Consider the following 19,192-nt stretch of genomic DNA (forward strand, 5'->3'; position numbering starts at 1 on the left):
ATTTTTAGGACTTCAAGCCCAGGAGGCAGCACCTCAAGTAACCCTGAGAAAACTGCTCCAAGGAGGCGAGGGGGCGGGTTTTGCAACAAAGGGCAGGTAGTCGGGAACATCAAAAGATTATTGTAATTAAAGAAAACCAGATACCCCCAAAGTTAAGGAATTAAGCCCATTTCTACGTATGGGAAGATGCAAGAGTCTGGGCTCACTGAAATCATTCCTTTGATATGTACCTCAACTATCTGGGGCCAGTGTCCTGTGTTTTTGTAGGGAGTGGCTGCGGTCTGATGGCTGCTAGATGGCAGGTATTCTTTCCTTCCTGAGTTGCCTCAGGGCTCACCAGCTTACCTTCTGGTGGTGGCTACAATCCCCGGTGACTGTGACAGCCTCTGTTTACTGATACGTTAGGAAATAATCCATTTCTCAGTATCAAAATAAAGAATGACTTTTCAGAACCGTAAAAAAAAAAAAGTAATGTTAGTTTATCATGCCGGTGGTAAGAACAATTGCCCCCAATGCGCTCCTGCATAGTGGATCTTCCTTAGAGCAGCGCCCAGGCGATCGGATCCCGGCCTCAGATTACAAAGCGAACGTAGAGGCTGACGCGAACCCTGTGCCCCTGCCGGCCGGCACGCTCGGAGATGAGGACTTCCTGCCCACTGCTCGCCGCTCCCACTCCCGGCGCGCGCGCGCAGCCGGTGGAGGTGTGACTGAGCAAGGCGCTGGCGGTAACTTTCCTTCTCTGTGAACGGAGCAACCAAAACGACTTCTCGCAGAGTTGCAGAAGGTGCAAACGCGCCATTAACTAATTCTAAGTAAAGTTCCAGTCACCGCGCAAGAGATGTTCCCTCACCCACTCCTTAGGACCTGCCCACTCCTAAGAGGAAGAAAGCTACTAAGACGAAGTTTGAGGGTGCAAGTTCCGGGAGGCTGTGGCCACGGCGCAGAGGGCGGGCGGCCCAACGTGGTGAGGTTCCGTGCTGTGTTCCCGGTTCTGGTGCTGGTCCTGGGGCTCACGCTGCTCACCGCAGGTAGGGCAGGAGGGAGAGAAGGCAGGAGGGAGAGAAGGGAGGAGGCAGGGAGGGAGGAGGGGTGGCTTTCGCTACGCAGTGAGGTCCGAGTCCGGCTGGGGCTAAATATCTTAAAAATCCCCAACCAACCCTGAACTCTGTATTGTGAAATGCGGATTCATTTACTGATTCAACAGTTGTATACGGACGCCTACTATGTGCAGAGTCGGCACTTGTAGGAGTCTGTGAGCACACGCTCTGATGTTCTGTAAACCTCTGCCTCTCTTGTATCATGCCAGTTGCTGGAACGGAGAGGCGTGGAATAAGAAATTTACTCTGGGACTTCCCTGGTGGTCCAATGGTTGAGACTCCACGCTTCCACTGCAGGGGGCACGGGTTCGATGCTGGTTGGGGAACTAAGATCCCGCATGCATGCTGCCAAAACAACAGCAACAACAAGTTTATTTCCTACAGTTCTGGAAGCTGGGAAGTCCATGATCAAGGTGCTGACTGATTTGGTTCCTGGTGAGGGACCCCTTCCCGGCTTGTAGGTGAACACTTTCTTACTATATCCTCAGGTTTGGAGAGATGTCTCATATTTCTCATGTCTCTTATTTTTTTTTTTTTATTTATTTATTTTTTGGCTGCGTGGCATGTGGGATCTTAATTCCCCGATCAGGGACCAAACCTATGTCCCCTGCAGTGGAAGCACAGAGTCTAAACCACTGGACCGCCAGGAAACTCCCTCTCATGTCTCTTATAAGAGCACTAATCTGATTCATGAGGGCTCACCCTCATGACCTAATTAATTATCTCCCAAAGGCCCCTCCTCCAAATACCATCACACTGGGGATTAGGCCACAACATATGAATTTGGTGGGGACACAAACAGTCCATAACACATCCCCCAAACACATTTGTGGATTAGAAGCAACATTGCTAAGATGGCAATACTTGCCAAATTGATCTACAGATTCAGTTCAATTCCTATTAGAAACTTAGCTGACTTCTTTGTAGAAATTGATAAACTGTTTCTGAAATTCCTCTGAAATTGCAAGGCACCCAGCATAGCCAAAACAATCTTGGGAAAAAAAAAAAAAAAGAACAAAGTTGAAGGAGTTTATGTGGATTAATGAGGGGCCATAAACTAAGGGCCTTTGTATCTGAAGACCCCTCCCCCTGCCTCCACAAAAAGGGAAGTTGTTTCCAATTATATGGCAGTGTTTTAGAGCCCAGGCCTATGTTTCTTTCAAGGGTCTTCCATAACACAGTTCTCATATTGCCCCAGGTTTTCTGGAAGTGGAGATGGCAGGGAGGACTCAGATGGTTTTCCTGAATGAAAATGCGACTATCTTTTGCAAGATCCCTGGTTTCCCACACCTGGACATCAACAGTATGGGTATCACCTGGTTTCGGAAGGCTCAGTTGTCTGAAATAGAGATCAAACTGTTTGAATTTTTTGGAGACCACAAAGTGGCATTCCGACCTGGAGCCAACGTGTCTCCATGGAGGCTGAAGAGGGGGGATGCCTCACTGCAGCTGCCTGGGGTCCAACTGTGGGAAGCAGGAGAGTACCGATGTGAGTTGGTGGTCACTCCTCAGAAGGCACAGGGGAGAGTCTGGCTGGAGGTTGTAGGTGAGTGCCTGAGGGCAGTGCCCTGTGATTCCCATGGTGATGGGGCTTGGGGTGGAGATGTAGATGGGCTAAGTGGAGCAGAGCATGGGCCTAGGAGTCACATAGATGTGGGTTTGAGTCCTGGGCTTCCATGGACTTCTAGACAACTTTGGACAAGTTATTAATCACGCTGAATCTCAATGCCCTTCCCTCTAAACAAATGTAATTGTACTTTTCTAAGAGGATTGATTGTAGGGAAGAGGCTATGAAAAATGCAAGGAGGATGCTTAGAATAGCGTTTGGCCCATTTTAAGTTCGCAGTAAAAGATAATCAAAGTAATTATATAATTTCCTTGGTGTGTGGACAATTAGTCTTCACTGAAGAGGTACCTCTGAAAGGTAGCTGGGGAAGGGGAGAGATTGCACTCTGGTTCCATGGATCTGAATCCTATTCTATCTAACTTTGTTGCTTCCAAACTGAGTGATTGGGTCAGCCATTTAACATCTTTACACGTGAATTTTCCCATGTGCAAATGAATTTTCCATGTGCAAAATGAGGCAATAAGTCATACCTGCCTCATAGTGTTCTGAGGATTACACAAGATCATGTATGAAAATGCTCAGCCAGTGCTGTTGTGAGGTAGGTGCTCAGTCAAGATTTATAACAACACTTTTCCCTAAACACGTTTTTGAGCTCCACTTTCTTCTATTATAAATAGATCAGATACTCTGTGGATGAGCTTGGGGCTGCCGTAACAAAACACCACTGACTGGGTGGCTTAAACAACAGAAATTTATTTTCTCACAATTCTGGAGTCTAGAAGTCTGAGATCAAGGTGACAGCAGGGTTGGTTTCTTCAGAGGCCTCTCTCCTTGGCTTGTAGGTGCTTGTCTTCTCCCTGTGTCTTCACCCCTCTTCCCTCTGTATTTGTGTATCCTAATCTCCTCTTCTTATAAAGACATCAGTCATATTAGATTAGGATTCAACCTAATGATCTCATTTAACTTATCAACCTCAATAAAAACCCTACCTTCAAATATAGTCATAGTCTGAGGGACTAGGACTAGGGATTAGGACTTCAACATATGAATTTGGGGGGGCATACAATTCAGCCTGTAACTGAGGGGCAGTGTCTGTGAGCCCTCCATAATTGTACTTAAGACTTTGAATGTTTTGTACATATTAATTTTGGTAATGGGGATGTATATTAGAATTCATTTCCTCTGCAACTGACAGAAAGCCTAAAATAAAAGGTTTTTTTCCCAAAAAGTGATACACTTTATTTTTTAGAAGAGTTTTAGATTTACAGAGAAATTGGAAAGTTAGTACCGAGTTCCCATATTACTCTTGCCTCCACACCACACTTGCCCCATTAGTATCATCTTGTATTTATGGTATATTTGTTATAATTGATGAATTGATTATTCATTAATAATGTTCTCTTTGGGTTAGTATTAGTTCTCTTTGGGTTCTCTTTGGGTTAGTTCTCTTTGGGTTAGTATTAGTATGGTATATCTTTCTCAATCCTTTTACTTTTAATCTATTTGGGTCCTCATATTTAAAGTGGGTTTCTTGTAGAAAGCACATGTTTGAGTCTTTTTTTTATCCACTATGACAGTCTCTGTCTTTTAGTTGATGGAGTTAGACCATTCATTTAAAGTGATTGCGTATATAGTTGGACTGATATGTATTGTGTTTGTATCTGTTTTCTATTTGGTGCCCTTTGTTTTTTAAATTTTTTAAATTTAATTTTCCACCTCTTTTTATGCCTTCTCTGTTTTTTTGTTTTTTTTTTTGTTTTTTTGCGGTACACGGGCCTCTTACTGTTGTGGCCTCTCCCGTTGCAGAGCACAGGCTCTGGACGCGCAGGCTCAGTGGCCGTGGCTCACAGGCCTAGCTGCTCCGCGGCATGTGAGATCTTCCTGGACCGGGGCACGAACCCGTGTCACTTGCATCAGCAGGCGGACTCTCAACCACTGCACCACCAGGGAAGCCCCCCCTTCTCTGGTTTTAATTGAATATTTTATATGATACCATTTTCTCTCTTTTCTCTGTATATCAATTATACTTATTTAAAATTTATTTTAATGGTTGTCCTAGAGTTTGCAGTGTACATTTACAACTAATTTAAGTCTGCTTTCAAATAACACTGTATTGCTCCATGGGTAGTACAGGTCCTTAATAACAGAGTATTTCCAGTTCTTCTCTCCCATCTCTTATAACATTACTGTCATTCATTTAACTTTTTCATATGCTATAACCACCCAGTACATTGTTGCTATTATTATTTTGAATGAACACAATGATCTGTTAGATCAGTTAAGCATAAGAAAAATAAATGTTTTATTTTGCCTTCATTTATTCCTTCTCTGACACTCTTCCTTTCTTTTTGTAGATTCTAGTTTCTGACCTATATCATTCTCCATCTCTCTGAAGAACTTCTTTTAACATGTAGCAAAGCAGGTCTACTGGTGACAGATTTCCTCAGTTTTTGTCTGTCTGAGAAAGTATACTTCATTTTTGAAGGGTAATTATTCTGGATATAGGAGTCTAGATTGGTGGGGTTTCTTTCTTTGAATACTTTAAATATTTCACTCCACTCTCTTCTTTCTTGCATTTAAGAAGTCCCATGTCATCCTTATCCTTGTTCCTCTGTAGGTAAGTTATTTTTTTCCTCTGGCTTCTTTCAAGATTTTCTCTTTGTTTTTTTGCATTTTGAATATGGTATACCTAGGTATAAATTTTTTTTTTTTCTTTTTTTGGTATTTTTCTGCTCGGTGTTGTCTGCGCTTCCTGGATCTGTGCTTTGGTGTCTGTCATTAATTTTGGAAAATTCTCAGCCATTATTTTTCAAAATGTTTCTTCTGCTCCTTTCTCTTTTCTTCTTCTGGTATTCCTATTACATATGTTACCTTTTGCTGTCATCTCACAGTTCTTGGATATTCTGTTCCCTTCTGGTTTTTTTCCCCATTCTTTTTTCTCTTTGCATTTCAGTTTGGGAAGTTTCTATTGACATTTTTAAGCTAGCTAATTCTTTCCTTGGCACTGTGAAGTTTACTGATGAGCCCATCAGAGGCATTCTTCATTTCTTTTATGATGTTTTTGATTTCTAGCATTTCTTTTTGATTCTTTTTTAAAGTTTCCATCTGTCTATTTACATTATCCATTTGTTCTTGCATATTGTCTGCTTTTTCCATTAGTGCTCTTAACATTTTAATCATTATTTAGAATTCTCTATCTGATAATTCTAAAATCTGTGTCATACGAGAGTCTTGTTCTGAGGCTTGCTTTGTCTTTTCATACTTTTCAGCATGCCTTGTAATTTTTTGTTGAAAACCAGATGTTATGTATCAGGTAGTAAGAACTGAGGTGAATAGGCTTTTGGTGTGAGAGTCTATGTTGCTTTGGCTAGGCGTTAGGCTGTGTTTAGTGTTAATGCTGTACCTGTAGGTGCCAGAGTTTTCCCCCTTCCTTGTTTTGTTTGAATTTCCCTATGAACACCTTAAACAGAGCCTGTGTTTAACATCTCTCTCAGTTGTAATCTGTTACCATTCTGGAACTCTGTTGATGTAGTGGTAAGGTGTTGTGGAGGAGAAGCAGTCTATACTCTTATGGTTAAATCTCATTCTTTTGAGTTGCCTGAGCCCCTAGGCTGTCTCACCTTCAAAAGTGTTTCTAGGTGAGGCGGGAAGGCTAGAGGGGGCTGGAGTTGGCTAATCATCACTATCCCGGGTCAAGCAAGACTCTGGCAAAGTCTTTTCCCTTGAGAGCATCCTTTATTATGGAGAATGCACTGGGTATATTTTTAAATAGTTACTTTTCCTCTCCCCATTGCTCAAAATAGGAGGGAATTTTTCTTGGATCTTCACAGTGAGAGCGTGGTGGGATTCTGGGAGGTAAAACTCATGAAAGTGTTGTGACCCCCCCTAAGACTGGGCCTTTAGGAGTTTTTTATTCTCAATCTAGTCCACACTTATCCTTTAGCAATTTGTCAGAGTTACTGCTTAAGTGTGTCGACCAGCTTATTACTCCAGTACCTTCTGCTTAAGGTTTTATGATCTCGGCTGTGATTCTCTCAATCTGCCTGTCTTTTTTCAGGGTGGTGGTTTGCCCCGTCACCTTAATTCTCTGATGGATCTAAGAAAAGCTGTGGATTTACAGTTTGTTCAGCTCAGCTTTTTTTCCTGTTATGAGGATAGAAGTGATGACTTTAGGTCTTTACATGTCAGAGGGAAGCGAGAAGTCAATAGTGCTTTTAAGAAGGTAGTTTATTTTCCTTTCACAAAACTGTGGCCAACCCAGGGCATGTATGGCAGTTCTGTGATCATCTAGGACCCAGGATCCTTTTATGTCATCACTTTGCCATCCTCAACCTGCATTTCCACCTTGTGCTTGGAAATGTCTTCTCCATCTCCAGCCATGACATGGTATTGCAGCCATTCTGCAGGAAGGAAGTGGAGGGGGAGAGACACTGTTCTTTTCTTTAAGATACCCTTGTTATTTCAGGAGACTTCTTAGAAATTGCTCTCACTACTTCTGAATACATCCAAACTTCCAGACCCTTAGTTCATATGCCTACACCCAGCTGCAGAGAAAGGTGGGAGAAGTAGCTTTAACTTGGAGGTGTCTTTGAAGAATAGAGATTCGCAGCAATTAGCAGTCTCTGCCACAACACTGCTCCAAGGCTTTCCTCAGATTCTCAACCATGTCTATGACACAGAGGGGCTTAAGAAACTCTGCTTTATAAAATTGCTGTGAGTTTTGGGGTCACAGCATATCGGCACCCTGCCAGCACTGGGACCAGCATACCCAGAACGTTTAGCCTAGACAGAATACCATTCAGTTTACTCACCTTTCCTGAATGCTTGCCATGGGTCTGACATTGGGCTGATAATAAGCAAGTCCCTACCTACCCTCAAGGCATGATTTCTCTCCCCTGGCAGCTCACCCAGTCAGTAGCTTGTTTCTGGAGCGAGCCGGGGTGAAAGATAATGAAGACAAACATATTTTGTGTAAGTCAAGTGGATTCTACCCAGAGGATATTAACATAACGTGGAAAAGGTGGACCCAGAAGGATCCCCAGTTCCAGGAGATTTCTGAGGACGTTATCACTGGCCCCACCATGAAGAATGAGGATGGTACATTTAATATCACTAGCTACTTGAGGCTGAAGCCCTCTCTGGAAGACAATGTGACCATCTACCAGTGTGTGGTATGGCATGTATCCTCACTCATGTGCCAGAGTTTCAACTTCACCCCGATTCTGATAGGTAAGCAGCCCCCTAGACATTTCCCCATCTCTTCATCTTGAGGGGAATATAATATCAACTTTGGTTCCCACACAGTCTAGGGGAATATGGGGGCCAATATGGAAGGAGAGAAAGCTTGGTCTGGTTTAGCTCAGCCCCAGAGTCAGCAGTCCAGATTAGGTCCTTAAGCTGGGACAGATGGTCTAATAGGTAGAGAGTGGTGATGACCTGGCTTCCAGGGTCATGGCTCTGGTCCTGCTGGTCCAATGCATCTGCCTAGAGGTGAGGGAGGTAAGGAAGGCAGAGGCTAACTAGTGGCCCTGGGAAATGTGGTCAGGGTGTGCCAGGTGGGGCTTGGGATGGCCCTGAAGGGAGAGAGAAATTGTTCCTGGAAGTAAGGACTAGGGATTGTGTGGGTGGGTGGTGTGTGCAGGGATGTGTTTAGGATATGTGTGGGGCATGGGGAATATGAAATTGAAATATGCTTTGTGTGTATGGTATAAGGGATTTGTCTGGGTGATATGTATATGTCTTAGTCCGTATGGGCTGCTATTGGGTTGGCCAAAAGGTTCATTCGTTTTTTTCCATAAGATGGCTCTATTAGCACTTAGTTGTCTTTAACTTCATTCAAAACAATTTTGTTAGATTGTACGTGACGGCTGTCATATCAGTGTGCATTTTAAAAAAGACATCAAAATTGGTGAATTTTTGTGTAGCCATTTTAATATTGAAGATGGAAGGAAAAAAAGCAACATTTTTGGCATATTATGCTTTATTATTTCAAGAAAAGTAAAAACACAACCGAAATGCAAAAAAGACTTGTGCAGTGTATGGAGAAGGTGCTGTGATGATCAAATGTGTCGAAAGTGGTTGGCGAAGTTTTGTGCTGGAGATTTCTTGCTGGACGATGCTCCACAGTCAGGTAGACCAGTTGAAGTTGATAGTGATCAAATCAAGACATTAATTGAGAACAATCAACATTATACCACGCAGGAGATAGCCAACATGCTCAAAATATCCAAACCAAGCGTTGAAAATCATTTGCACCAGCTTGGTTATGTTCATCTCTTTGATGTTTGGGTTGCACATAAGTTAAGCAAAAAAAACCTTCTTGACTGTATTTCTGCACGCGATTCTCTACTTAAACATAACGAAAATGTTCTGTTTTTAAAACAAATTGTGACGGGCGATGAAAACTGGATACTGTACAATAACGTGAAACGGAAGAGATCGTAGGCAAGCGAATTGAACCACCACCAGCCACACAAAATGCCAGTCTTCATCCAAAGAAGGTGATGTGTATATGGTGGGATTGGAAGGGAGTCCTCTATTATGAGCTCCTTCCGGAAAACCAAACGATTAATTCCAACAAGTACTGCTCCCAATTAGACCAACTGAAAGCAGTACTTGATGAAAAGCATCCAGGATTAGTCAACAGAAAACACATAATCTTCCGTCAGGATAATGTAACACCACATGTTTCTTTGATGACCAGGCAAAAACTGTTACAGCTTGGCTGGGAAGTTCTGATTCATCTGCTGTATTCACCAGACATTGCACCTTTGGATTTCCATTTATTTAGGTCTTTACAAAATTCTCTTAAGGGAAAAAAATTCAATGCCCTGGAAGACTATAAAAGGCACCTGCAACAGTTCTTTGCTCAAAAAGATTAAAAGTTTTGGGAAGATGGAATTATGAAGTTGCCTGAAAAACAGAAGATAGTGGAACAAAAGGGTGAATACATTGTTCAATAAGTTCTTGGTGAAAATGAAAAATGTGTCTTTTATTTTTACTTAAAAATCGAAGGCACGTTTTGGCCAACCCAATACAACAAATTGCCACAGACTGGGTCACTTATAAACAACAGAACTTTATTTTTCACGGTTCTGGAGGCTGGAATTCTGAGATTAGTGTGCCACTATGGCTGAGAGCCCTTTCAGGTTTCAGACTTCTCATGGTGTCCTCACATGGTGGAAGGGGTGAGGGATCTCTAGAGGGCCTCCTTTATAAGGCACTAATCTGACTCATGAGGGCTCCACCCTCATGACCTAAAGCTCCCCAAAGCTCCACCTCCTAATACCATCGTATTGGGCATTAGGATTTCAACATAAGAATTTTGAGGGGAGATAGACATTCAGTCTATAGCAGTATACAAGTGATACAGGGTAGTGTAGTAGTATGGAAGCTTTGAAAGTGTGCATGGTATGTGTATATTGTATGTGGTGTTTGATATTGCGGTGTTTTTCTGGCAAGTGCTAAGCAGGCTGTTTGATGTGTGAAGGTGTTAAGTGATAGGATGGAGGATGCAAAGACGTGTGGCAGAAGGTTGGTGGTTCTATCTCTGACAGGGAAGATGATACACAGCCACACAGATCCTAGAAGCAGTCGTGTGGTCTTCTTTGGCCCCTGCCAGTAGGTTTCCTCTTAATGTTCTCCTCTTCTTTCTCTCTGCAGAATCTGAGAAGAAAACTGACTCGTGGATTGTTTGGTTGTATATTGGATTGATCTCTACTGGACTGATCGTATTAATTTTATTTTTATATTATTTTCTTTGGAAGTTAAGAGGCTGCAAAGCAAAGTTTAGACTTATGTTTTGGAGTAGGCTCTGGGAATTCAGAAGTCATGGCCAATGCATGGTGTTGGGGAGTTCTCAGGGTTGATGCTGGGATATTCTAAGTGTGTTTGTGGTGTGTGGCTTTTTCTGATGTGTTGGGGAGGAACTGTCTCATTTGGTCTCCATGTGGTGGCCTGGGACTCTGGGGAGATGCATTGTAAAGCCCCTCTGCCTTCTCATAATAAAGTCTCACTGTAAATCAAACCTGACCTCATTGTTCACACCAGGCCTGTGAATGATGTGGGCTGCACTACTGTTCTCACATATAGAATCCACAGCTCAGAGAGGGGAATTCCTTCCCCCAGTTGCTCATATTTTGTTAATAGCTCAATGAGATAACTTACCATCCAGATTTTACTGGTTTAACCAAGAACTTCTAACCCTAGTGAGGGTGTTTCCAAACTAAAACATGTTTCCAAACATGTTTATCCCTCTGGCCCACATAGCAAATAAAATAACTCAGGCTGTTGTTAAGACCAGTGTAAATGTGTTGGTTAAATGGTTCTAGGTAATAAAATTGCCTCCAGTTATTTATGAGCCTGCCAAGGCAGAATCTGTGCGATAGCTAATATATCTCATTATAAATGCTTTAGGAAAAGCAGAACAATCGATTAATCAAGAAAAAAGGCTGTTTGTCTAAAGTTGACCGACTGATTCATAGAGCCTGCTGGAGGGTGAGAGACACCGGAATCAGAGCCTGCTAGAGGATGAGAGACCCTGGAAGCTGGAGCTAGTTGCTGTAGTGGAGGCCAGTCTAGATCAGATGACAGCCACCGGACATGTAAGCAAATCTAGCTAAGATCATCAGCATCAACAGAACCAACTCTCAAATGCATGAGAAATACTTATTTTTTCTTTTTCTTTTTCTTTTTTTGGTGGATGGGTTGTGTCACAGCATGTGGGATCTTAATATTCCCGGCCAGGGCTTGAACCCATGTCCCCTACAGTGGAAGCATGGAGTCGTAACCACTGGAGCACCAGGGAAGACGCTTTGTTTTTCTTTTTTTCTTTGTTTGAGAAATACTTATTTTTTCAAAGCCACTGTGTTTTAGGGTGGTTTGTTACATAGCAAAAGCTAACTGATACAGCTCCCCAGGAAGCTGAATTTTGACCCAAAAGTGTGGTTGCCGTGGAGATGTGCTGCTGAGAGCCCCTCCAAGACAGAGCCTGCTATGAAGAATGTACTTAGCCACCATGTTCCAGCTATGGCATCTCAGGGATCTGCTGTAGCTTTTGAGCTTATGCCATGCTGTCCTGGCCAGCCAATGGCCGATCAAGGCAGGAATCTTTGGAGCTCCCTGTTGGGGTGGCTGAGATTTTCTTGGAGTTGCACTGTCATTGACGCTCTTGCTAGCCAATCGTCCTTTCTTCCTCCCTTCACAGGTAGAAGACCTATGTCAAAGTTTCAGTCAGAACTGTAGTTATTTACTTCCGTCTGGTTTACGCTGGAGTATCTTCCCTTCCCCAATAATAATGGCATTATGGGAAAAACTGGAGTTGATCAAGTGAAGAGTACACAGAGGCAGGGCTGCGTAATAAACTGTGTAGTGTATCACTGCTTTACTCATTGGCATCAGTGCCTGGAAGGACCTAAGTATGGGGGACAGAGAGAAGTTCACACTCTTGTACCCAAGTTGGCCAGTCTAGGTGGCCTGTCTTTCACATCACTCCAGAGTTGGGCCAGCCCAGAGTGGAAATAGAGTAGGGTGTAGGTAGATGAAGATGTACAATGCCCCAGTCAGGTGGTCCTGGCACAGAGGATGCCAGTAATCTAGATTCTAATGCAACAAACCCACTCTCTGGAACTCAGTTCTGACCTTAATCCCATTGTTCGGCCTTTCCGCAATTCCTTTCAAGTTGGAACAGATCTGTTGTTCTTCAGGCCTGCCCCAGTCTAGGGTCAGCAACATTCATGTCTTCTTCCCCCAAGTCTTCTGCGTTTCTTGGTACAATAGGGTGTCTGACACTGGACCTGGGGAGACCTCAAAGGTGAGCCCAGAGATGTGTGGGGAGCCAGGGCTACTCCCTGCAGCAAGCTCCCTAGGAAAGTTCTCCCTAAAAGAAGATGTTGGAGAGGAACTCAAGAGCAGGACAGAGCTGGGAGGATGCTACCTGAGGAGAATGGGTTCTATAGAAGCTGGGTGAGTCCTCCTCAGCAGAAAGGCTGGAGGTCCACCTTAGCGGGCCACATGTGGGCCATGCAGTGACTGGCTGGAGATGCCAAATCCAGAGGCATTAGGCCTGAGCAGGTTTCCAGTATGGCTAGTGGGCTAGTTTTCCCAGACTAGCAATTCAGTTTCACTACTGGAAGAGGGTGGCTTGGCTTCCCTCCTCTCTTGAACTCAGGACTGAGGCCCAGGACACATGTCACAACACCTGGTGTGAGTTGGGGACAGACAGGAGTGGCAGATGTGCCCCATTAGTCTGCATTGCCACCTGACTGGCTGTGGGAAAGGTAGCCTGGAAGGTAGGGACCCCAGTCCATTTGCAAGAAGGCAGAAGATGGAGGGTTCATCGTACACATGGGTGGGAGAAAGTGTTGGTGAGGTCCTGTAATAGGGAAGAACCTTTGTATTCTATTACAAGTTAATCACTAAAGGGATATTGCCTATAAGCTTAAATTATACATAATGGCCCGTCCCTGGGAACCCTGCCTCCCACGTAATGAGTATTAAGCTAAAATACCTTTGTTTAGCTCAAAGGAAACATCCTGACCAGGCCCACCTGGTCAGAATGACTGCAGGAAGGAAGAAATTAACACATACCCTCTGGAGGCTGACAGGAACCAGGACATGTTTGACTTTACCCCCTCCCCTTTTAGTATAAAAGAAGCCTGAATTTCTAACTCAGGCAAGATGGTTCTTAGGGGCACGAGCCCACCACCTTCTCCGTCTGCTGGCTTTATGAATAAAGTCGCTGTTCTTTGCCCCAACAACTCGTCTCTTGATTTATTGGCCTGGCATGTGGCGAGCAGTACAAGCTTGGACTCAGTTAACAGTCCCTCTGGCTCCCTTGGTGTTTTGGACATGATCTAGGCTGTCACTTATCATAGCGGAGTCCGTATCAGTCTCAAATCTGGGACCTTCCTGAGTTGTGCTTTCCCTTCCTGTTCTTGGTCTAGAGACATGACGCTTGAGATCAAGGTGGCACCCCTAGAGAAAGGTGGCGCTCAGGAAATTGGGACTGTGCAGCAGGGGGAAGGGAGCAGGGCTGTGGTTTGAGACAGACTCGGGTTCAAATCTTGGGCCTGCCACTTACTAGCTGTGAGATGTTAGCAAGTTAACACCAAGTCTGATCCCGACTCCTCATCTGCAAACCCAGAGAACAGTGCCTCTGTCAGCACTGGACCACAGTGACCTGAGATACATCCTTGGGATCTGGAGAGCCAGTTCTGCACACAGGGTGTGGACGAGCTTGGACTGCTACATCTGCTCTCACGTGACACCCAGTGCTGTCCTCGAGGCGGAATATCAGAAACAAAATTCTCACAAAAGTTCCTGCTGGGCTGAGTGGAGCTCAGGGGAGCTCCCTTGTCTAGTTTAGACAAGTGCCTTAAAAAGGGGGTGCCCCCAAATGGTGGGAGCACTGTGAGTGGACAAGAACATCCGGTGGAGGGTGTCAAGGAAGGTCTGGTCCAGCTGTCCCTCCATGCCTGGAACTTTCCGGCTCCTCCCTGAGCTAAGCCTAAAGGCTAGGGGTCTCAGAGCGGAAAGCCTAGGACCAGTGGTTCTGAGTTTTGGGGATCAAGTAGGTCTTGTCTGTGGTCAGCAGGTGGCGCTGAGCCCTCAGTTCTGCCGGTTCACTGTCACCAGCTGTTTAAGGTGCATGAGGGAGTTGGAGGAAGGTTACTCTGGATGGTCCCCAGAGAAGGTGCTGCCCAGGGGCTTCTCATTAGTGAGTCTGGCCTCCTGCTCTGGTCTTAAGGACGGTCAAGCTGAGTCCCAAGAGCCAGGCACTGTCCCCAGAACTCTGGGCCAGCTCTGAGGAGCTTCTCATCCCTTCTTCCTCTATGCCAGAAACAGGTCAGCTCAGCAAAGAATCAATGTTGGGGGGGTCTGTGGGTGCAGAGAGGGGGCATCTTAGAGCTTCGACCAGCAGCTTCCTGGCCGTTTGGGCCTGCCTCTGGAGTAGCCTGGGACAAACTCTCACTGATCCAGCCAAAGCCCTCTGCAGGCCTCAAACTGCAGCATTGACCTTGGCTTGTTGTCCTGTACATTATCCACCATTCATTCATTCATTCAGCACTTACTCAGGGCCAGTCACAGTGCTGAGTCACAGTCCCTGACCTCAAGGAGTCCCTGACCTCAAGGAGCCATGGACTTGGGGATGGGGAGACGGACCCATAAACACAGGCAAAAGTAGAATGCCCACAGCACAGAGGAAGGGAAGGGACCATCGCTTTCTAGAGGAATCAGGGGAGGCTTCAAGGAGGCATCATTTGGTTTGGACCTTAATGGATTTCAACAGGTAGAGATGAGGCTTGGGCATTCCAGGCAAAGGGAATAAACAAGCAAAAGCTCAGACGTAGGAAGATAAATACAAGGAGGGGATACTGAGGCTGCCAGCGGGACGGGTGGTTGCACAGTGTCCTGGCCAGAGAACAGTAAGCTGTAAGGCTGGAAAGCAGGCAAAGCCTGAAATGACTGGTCACAGGTCTAGCCTTGACCAGAAGGTGATGAGGAACTACTGGAGGCACTTGACGTTGGAGAGAATGATGTCTTTTAATAAGACCACTCTGGTGGCTACATGGCAGATGGTGTGCAGAGGATGAGACGGAGACAAGAAGCCCAGGTAACAGTTGCAGTCACAGCCCCTGTCGTCGGGGTCTGAGCTGGGAGGGGACATTGTGTAGAAAGTAAGACCAGGCAGAGAAACGCATCACCAGGGGACATATAATAGCACCTTCTCTCAGCATTCGCTTGCTCAGTTGTCTCATCACGTGGCTGATTGAATAGCAGTCTCAACAGTTAACATTTATTGAGCACTTATTATGGACGAGGCACTCAAGCATTTGACATAACGCTTTTCACTTACTCCAACAATTCTATGAGGTAGGTACTTGTAGTATCCCCACTTTATAGATGAGGCAACTGAGGCACAGAGAGGTTAAGTTATGTGACCAAGGTCTTAGAACTCAAGCAACTGTTTTGAGAGCTAACGCTCCAATTGCCACACTAATGCCTGTGACATACCCGCCTCTCTCCTGAGCCCCTCGGCCTTCCATCAGCCCCCTGGGAGTGGAGGCAGGGCTCAGGGCTATAAGCCTGATGGGTGCCCAACGGAGATGGTCAGATGGTCTTGTAGGGCTGGGCTACCAAAGGCAGGAAGGGGAAGTCTCTGAACTAGGGGAAGAGGGCCAGCCCCAGGTCCCTTTCCTGGCCTCCCAGCTGGGGTCCATGGCGCCTCTGAGATGTAGGCTGGCAGCTGCCAGCCCCTGCTCTCCCTGCCCACCAGCAAGAACAGCCCAGAGTTTAGGTCACGAAGGGGGAGGCTTTATTGACAATGGAGAAGGCAGAATTCTGGGCAAGTACACACAGCACTGCTCCAAGAGTCCGGCTTGGGGGTCAAGCCTGTCAGGACCAAGGGCCTTTTTGCCTCAGGGACCTCACACACCCACTCCATCCTGAGCTTTCCAACATCTCCTTTTCTAGCAACCCAAAGGCCCTCCATGGCCACCCTCTGGACAAAGTGAGTGGCAGCCACTGGGTGGGGGGAGCCGGGCCAGAGTACAGTCTGAGACCTGCCAAGCGTGGTGGGCCCAGGACCCCAGTCTCTCCCCAGCCTCTTTCAGCTTGGCATGCCAGGGTCCGCCCCAGCCCACTCCAGCCTCCCAGGGCCGGGGACAGAATGGAAGTAGGCAGGTGCAGCAGCCCCAGCCCCTGGAGCCCCCGCTGAAGAAGCCTTGGGGTCAGGGGTAAGGGCCCTGTCTCCCCTTCCCCGTGCCTGGGCAGGGCTCAGCAAGGTAAGCCTCCCGGTGCCATTTCCTCTCTGCCAAGCCCGCCCCAGGGAGGCTCCACATCTCCAGCCCTCCAGCTAGACTGTGTTCCCTCATTGCCTGCCCTCCCCAGCAGGCCAGGCCCACCCTTTTGGCCATCACCTTTTCAGGGACCAAGTAGGGGCTGGGGCCTCACCACAGGCATCTCTCAGGGCCACAGAAACAGAGCAGCAGGCCTCCCATCTGGGGACTGTTCTTCCCCAGCCACCCATCCAGCTTGCAGCCAGTCGGTCGTGGGGGCCGAGGACTAGATGGAGTCCCAGCTTTAGGGCCTGACACTTCCCACAGCTCCCCTAGCCTGGGGCAGGGTCGGGGGGAAAGCCAGTCCTGAGTTGGGGCTGGGAGGAGCAGGGACAAAAATAACCCGGCACAGGCTCCTGCTGAGGCCAGAAATAGAGTAGCGACAAGTGCCTTGCAACACCCTGGGCGAGCAGCAGGCAGGGAGGCTGAGATGAGGAGGGCCCAGCCTCTTAACAGGTCCTGGCCTGGCCGAGGGGCCCGCACTACGTCCACTCTACATACCATGCCACACTGGCCTGCACGCACATGAGGAGGGGGGCCCAAGGGAGCAGAGCTCAGGACAGGGAATCTGGAGAGATGCTGAACTTGGCCTTGGCCTTGGCCACGGCCATGCTGCGCTTGCGCAGGGGCCCGCGGGCGAGGGTCAGGACATCCAGCAGGCTGGGGTCCTCATCCAGCTGGCGGGCCGTGCAGAGCGGCGTGGGCACTTTGATGGTATTGCCAAACTTGGAGTAGTCCACAGAGTAGCGGCCATCCTCCTCGGCCACGATGGGTACAAAGCGCTGGCCCCACAGGATCTCGTCGGCCAGGTAGGAGGTGCGGGCCTGGGTGGTGATGCCCGTGGTTTCCACCACACCTTCCAGGATGACGATGATCTCAAGGTCCTGATGGTGGTGCAGGTCGCAGGGCGCCAGGTCATAGAGCGGGCTGTTGGCGTCAATGACGTGGTAGATGATGAGGGGAGCCACCAGGAAGATGTTATTGCCACCCACACCATTCTCCATGGGGATGTCCACCTGGTGGAGGGGTACCACCTCGCCCTCAGGGCTGGTGGTCTTGCGCACCACCTGCATGTGGATGGTGGCGCTGATGATCATGCTCTTGCGGAGGTCGCCCACGCGCAGCATGAAGCAGAGGCGGCTGTGGCGCAGGGCGATGACCGCATGCTTGCTGAAGATGAGGGTCTCAGCCCGCCGGTGGGCCTGGGCAGTCTTCATGAAGATGCAGCCCAGCATGATGGCATTGATCATGAGCCCCACGATGTTCTGCACAATGAGGATCAGGATGGCCAGAGGGCACTCCTCGGTCACCATGCGCCCGCCAAAACCGATGGTCACCTGTACCTCAATGGAGAAAAGGAAGGCAGATGAAAAGGAGTGGATGCTGGTGACGCAGGGCACAGCGGCACCCTCACCAGGGGCCAGGTCACCGTGGGCGAAGGCGATGAGCCACCAGACCATGGCAAAGAGCAGCCAGCTGCACAGGAAGGACATGGTGAAGATGAGCAGCGTGTATGGCCACTTGAGGTCCACCAGCGTGGTGAACACGTCCTGCAGGAAGCGACCTTGCTCCCGGATGTTCTTGTGGGCCACGTTGCAGTTGCCATTCTTGGACACGAAACGGGCTCTCCGCTCACGGGCACGGTACCGGGGCTCTGTCGGGTCCTCTGCTAGCCGCGTCAGCACATACTCCTCAGGGATGATGCCTTTGCGGGACAGCATGGCTCCAGCGACCACCAGGGAGAGGTCTCCCCCATGGGGGAGGAGCAACCACCCGACTGAGCCTTCAACCTACTTTGGGGTTTCTGCCCTGGGACCACCCTAAGTCTGCACCGGCCTCACTTCTGAGATGCCTCCCCAGCTAGACTCATCCTCAGCTCCACCTGGCCCCTCCTTCACTTTATACCAGCCTCACACCTCAGCCCACCTGCCCACTGCCTACTGAACCCCCTACTCTGCCTGTTCCCCACCTGGCTCTGGATCCCAGCTCAGCTCTCCTCCACTCACTGACCACCCCTGGGCGTCTCCCTAGGACCCTTCTCTCCACTCAGCCTTCTTTCTCAACCCACCTCTCCCACCTGGGAACGTCACACCTCCGGATCTTACCAACCGACCACACCCCACACGACCCGCACCGTGTTTCCCGCCTCACCCATTTCGGCCCCGGGCTCCCCTCCAAGCTCCAGTTTCATACCGTCTCACCTCCAGGTACCTCTTTCCTAACCCACCCTCCGTAGCGCTCTCGCCGCTCTCCGATCTCCCTCTAGCTCTCGTCCTCTCTGTCTCCTTGGGATCCTCCGTCCTCCAGAGTCACCACTCCACCCAGCTCCACTCCTGATCCCCTCGCCCCCAGCGCGACCTGGCTGGCGGGGCCCACTCTAAGCCGCGGCCTCCCGGCTCCGCGCCGGCAGCACGCACGCCGGCGCCGCGACCCCGCCCGCCGCTCCGTCCCTGCGCCCCCCGCGCTCCTCGCCGCGGCACCTGCTCCTGCTCATCAAGCCGCAGTCCTCGCCTCCCCGCCCCCTCCTGCTGCCCGGGCGCTCGCGGAGGGCCGTCCTCCGGTCCTTCTGTGTGTCAGTCGGCCCGCGGAGGCCGACCTGTGCTAGGTGGGGTGGAGAATTGAGGACACCGAACGCCGGAGGCGTGGAGTGGGGGCCGGGGGCCGCCAGGGGGAGCCCGACCTATTCCTGG

At 48.3% G+C, this 19,192-nt stretch overlaps 2 protein-coding genes across 2 annotated transcripts; one reads left to right on the forward strand and one right to left on the reverse strand.

Moving 5' to 3' along the window:
* Window positions 1–669: 669 nt before the first annotated feature.
* Window positions 670–13,397, forward strand: NCR3LG1 (natural killer cell cytotoxicity receptor 3 ligand 1). Its single transcript, XM_024731558.1, has 5 exons — window positions 670–1,028; window positions 2,296–2,643; window positions 7,567–7,893; window positions 10,327–11,267; window positions 13,182–13,397. Exons 1-4 carry the CDS (start codon window positions 839–841, stop codon window positions 10,530–10,532), a joined length of 1,071 nt encoding a protein of 356 aa, XP_024587326.1. The 5' UTR covers window positions 670–838; the 3' UTR covers window positions 10,533–11,267; window positions 13,182–13,397.
* A 2,174-nt stretch (window positions 13,398–15,571) lies between these two features.
* On the reverse strand, window positions 15,572–18,874 carry KCNJ11 (potassium inwardly rectifying channel subfamily J member 11). The gene has a single exon (XM_024731571.1). The coding sequence runs from the start codon at window positions 18,221–18,223 to the stop codon at window positions 17,057–17,059; it is 1,167 nt and encodes a 388-aa protein (XP_024587339.1). The 5' UTR covers window positions 18,224–18,874; the 3' UTR covers window positions 15,572–17,056.
* Between the last annotated feature and the right edge of the window lie 318 nt (window positions 18,875–19,192).

This window comes from Neophocaena asiaeorientalis, unplaced genomic scaffold (genome assembly GCF_003031525.2).
Source record: "Neophocaena asiaeorientalis asiaeorientalis breed wild unplaced genomic scaffold, Neophocaena_asiaeorientalis_V1.1 scaffold571, whole genome shotgun sequence".
Lineage (NCBI taxonomy): Eukaryota > Metazoa > Chordata > Mammalia > Artiodactyla > Phocoenidae > Neophocaena > Neophocaena asiaeorientalis.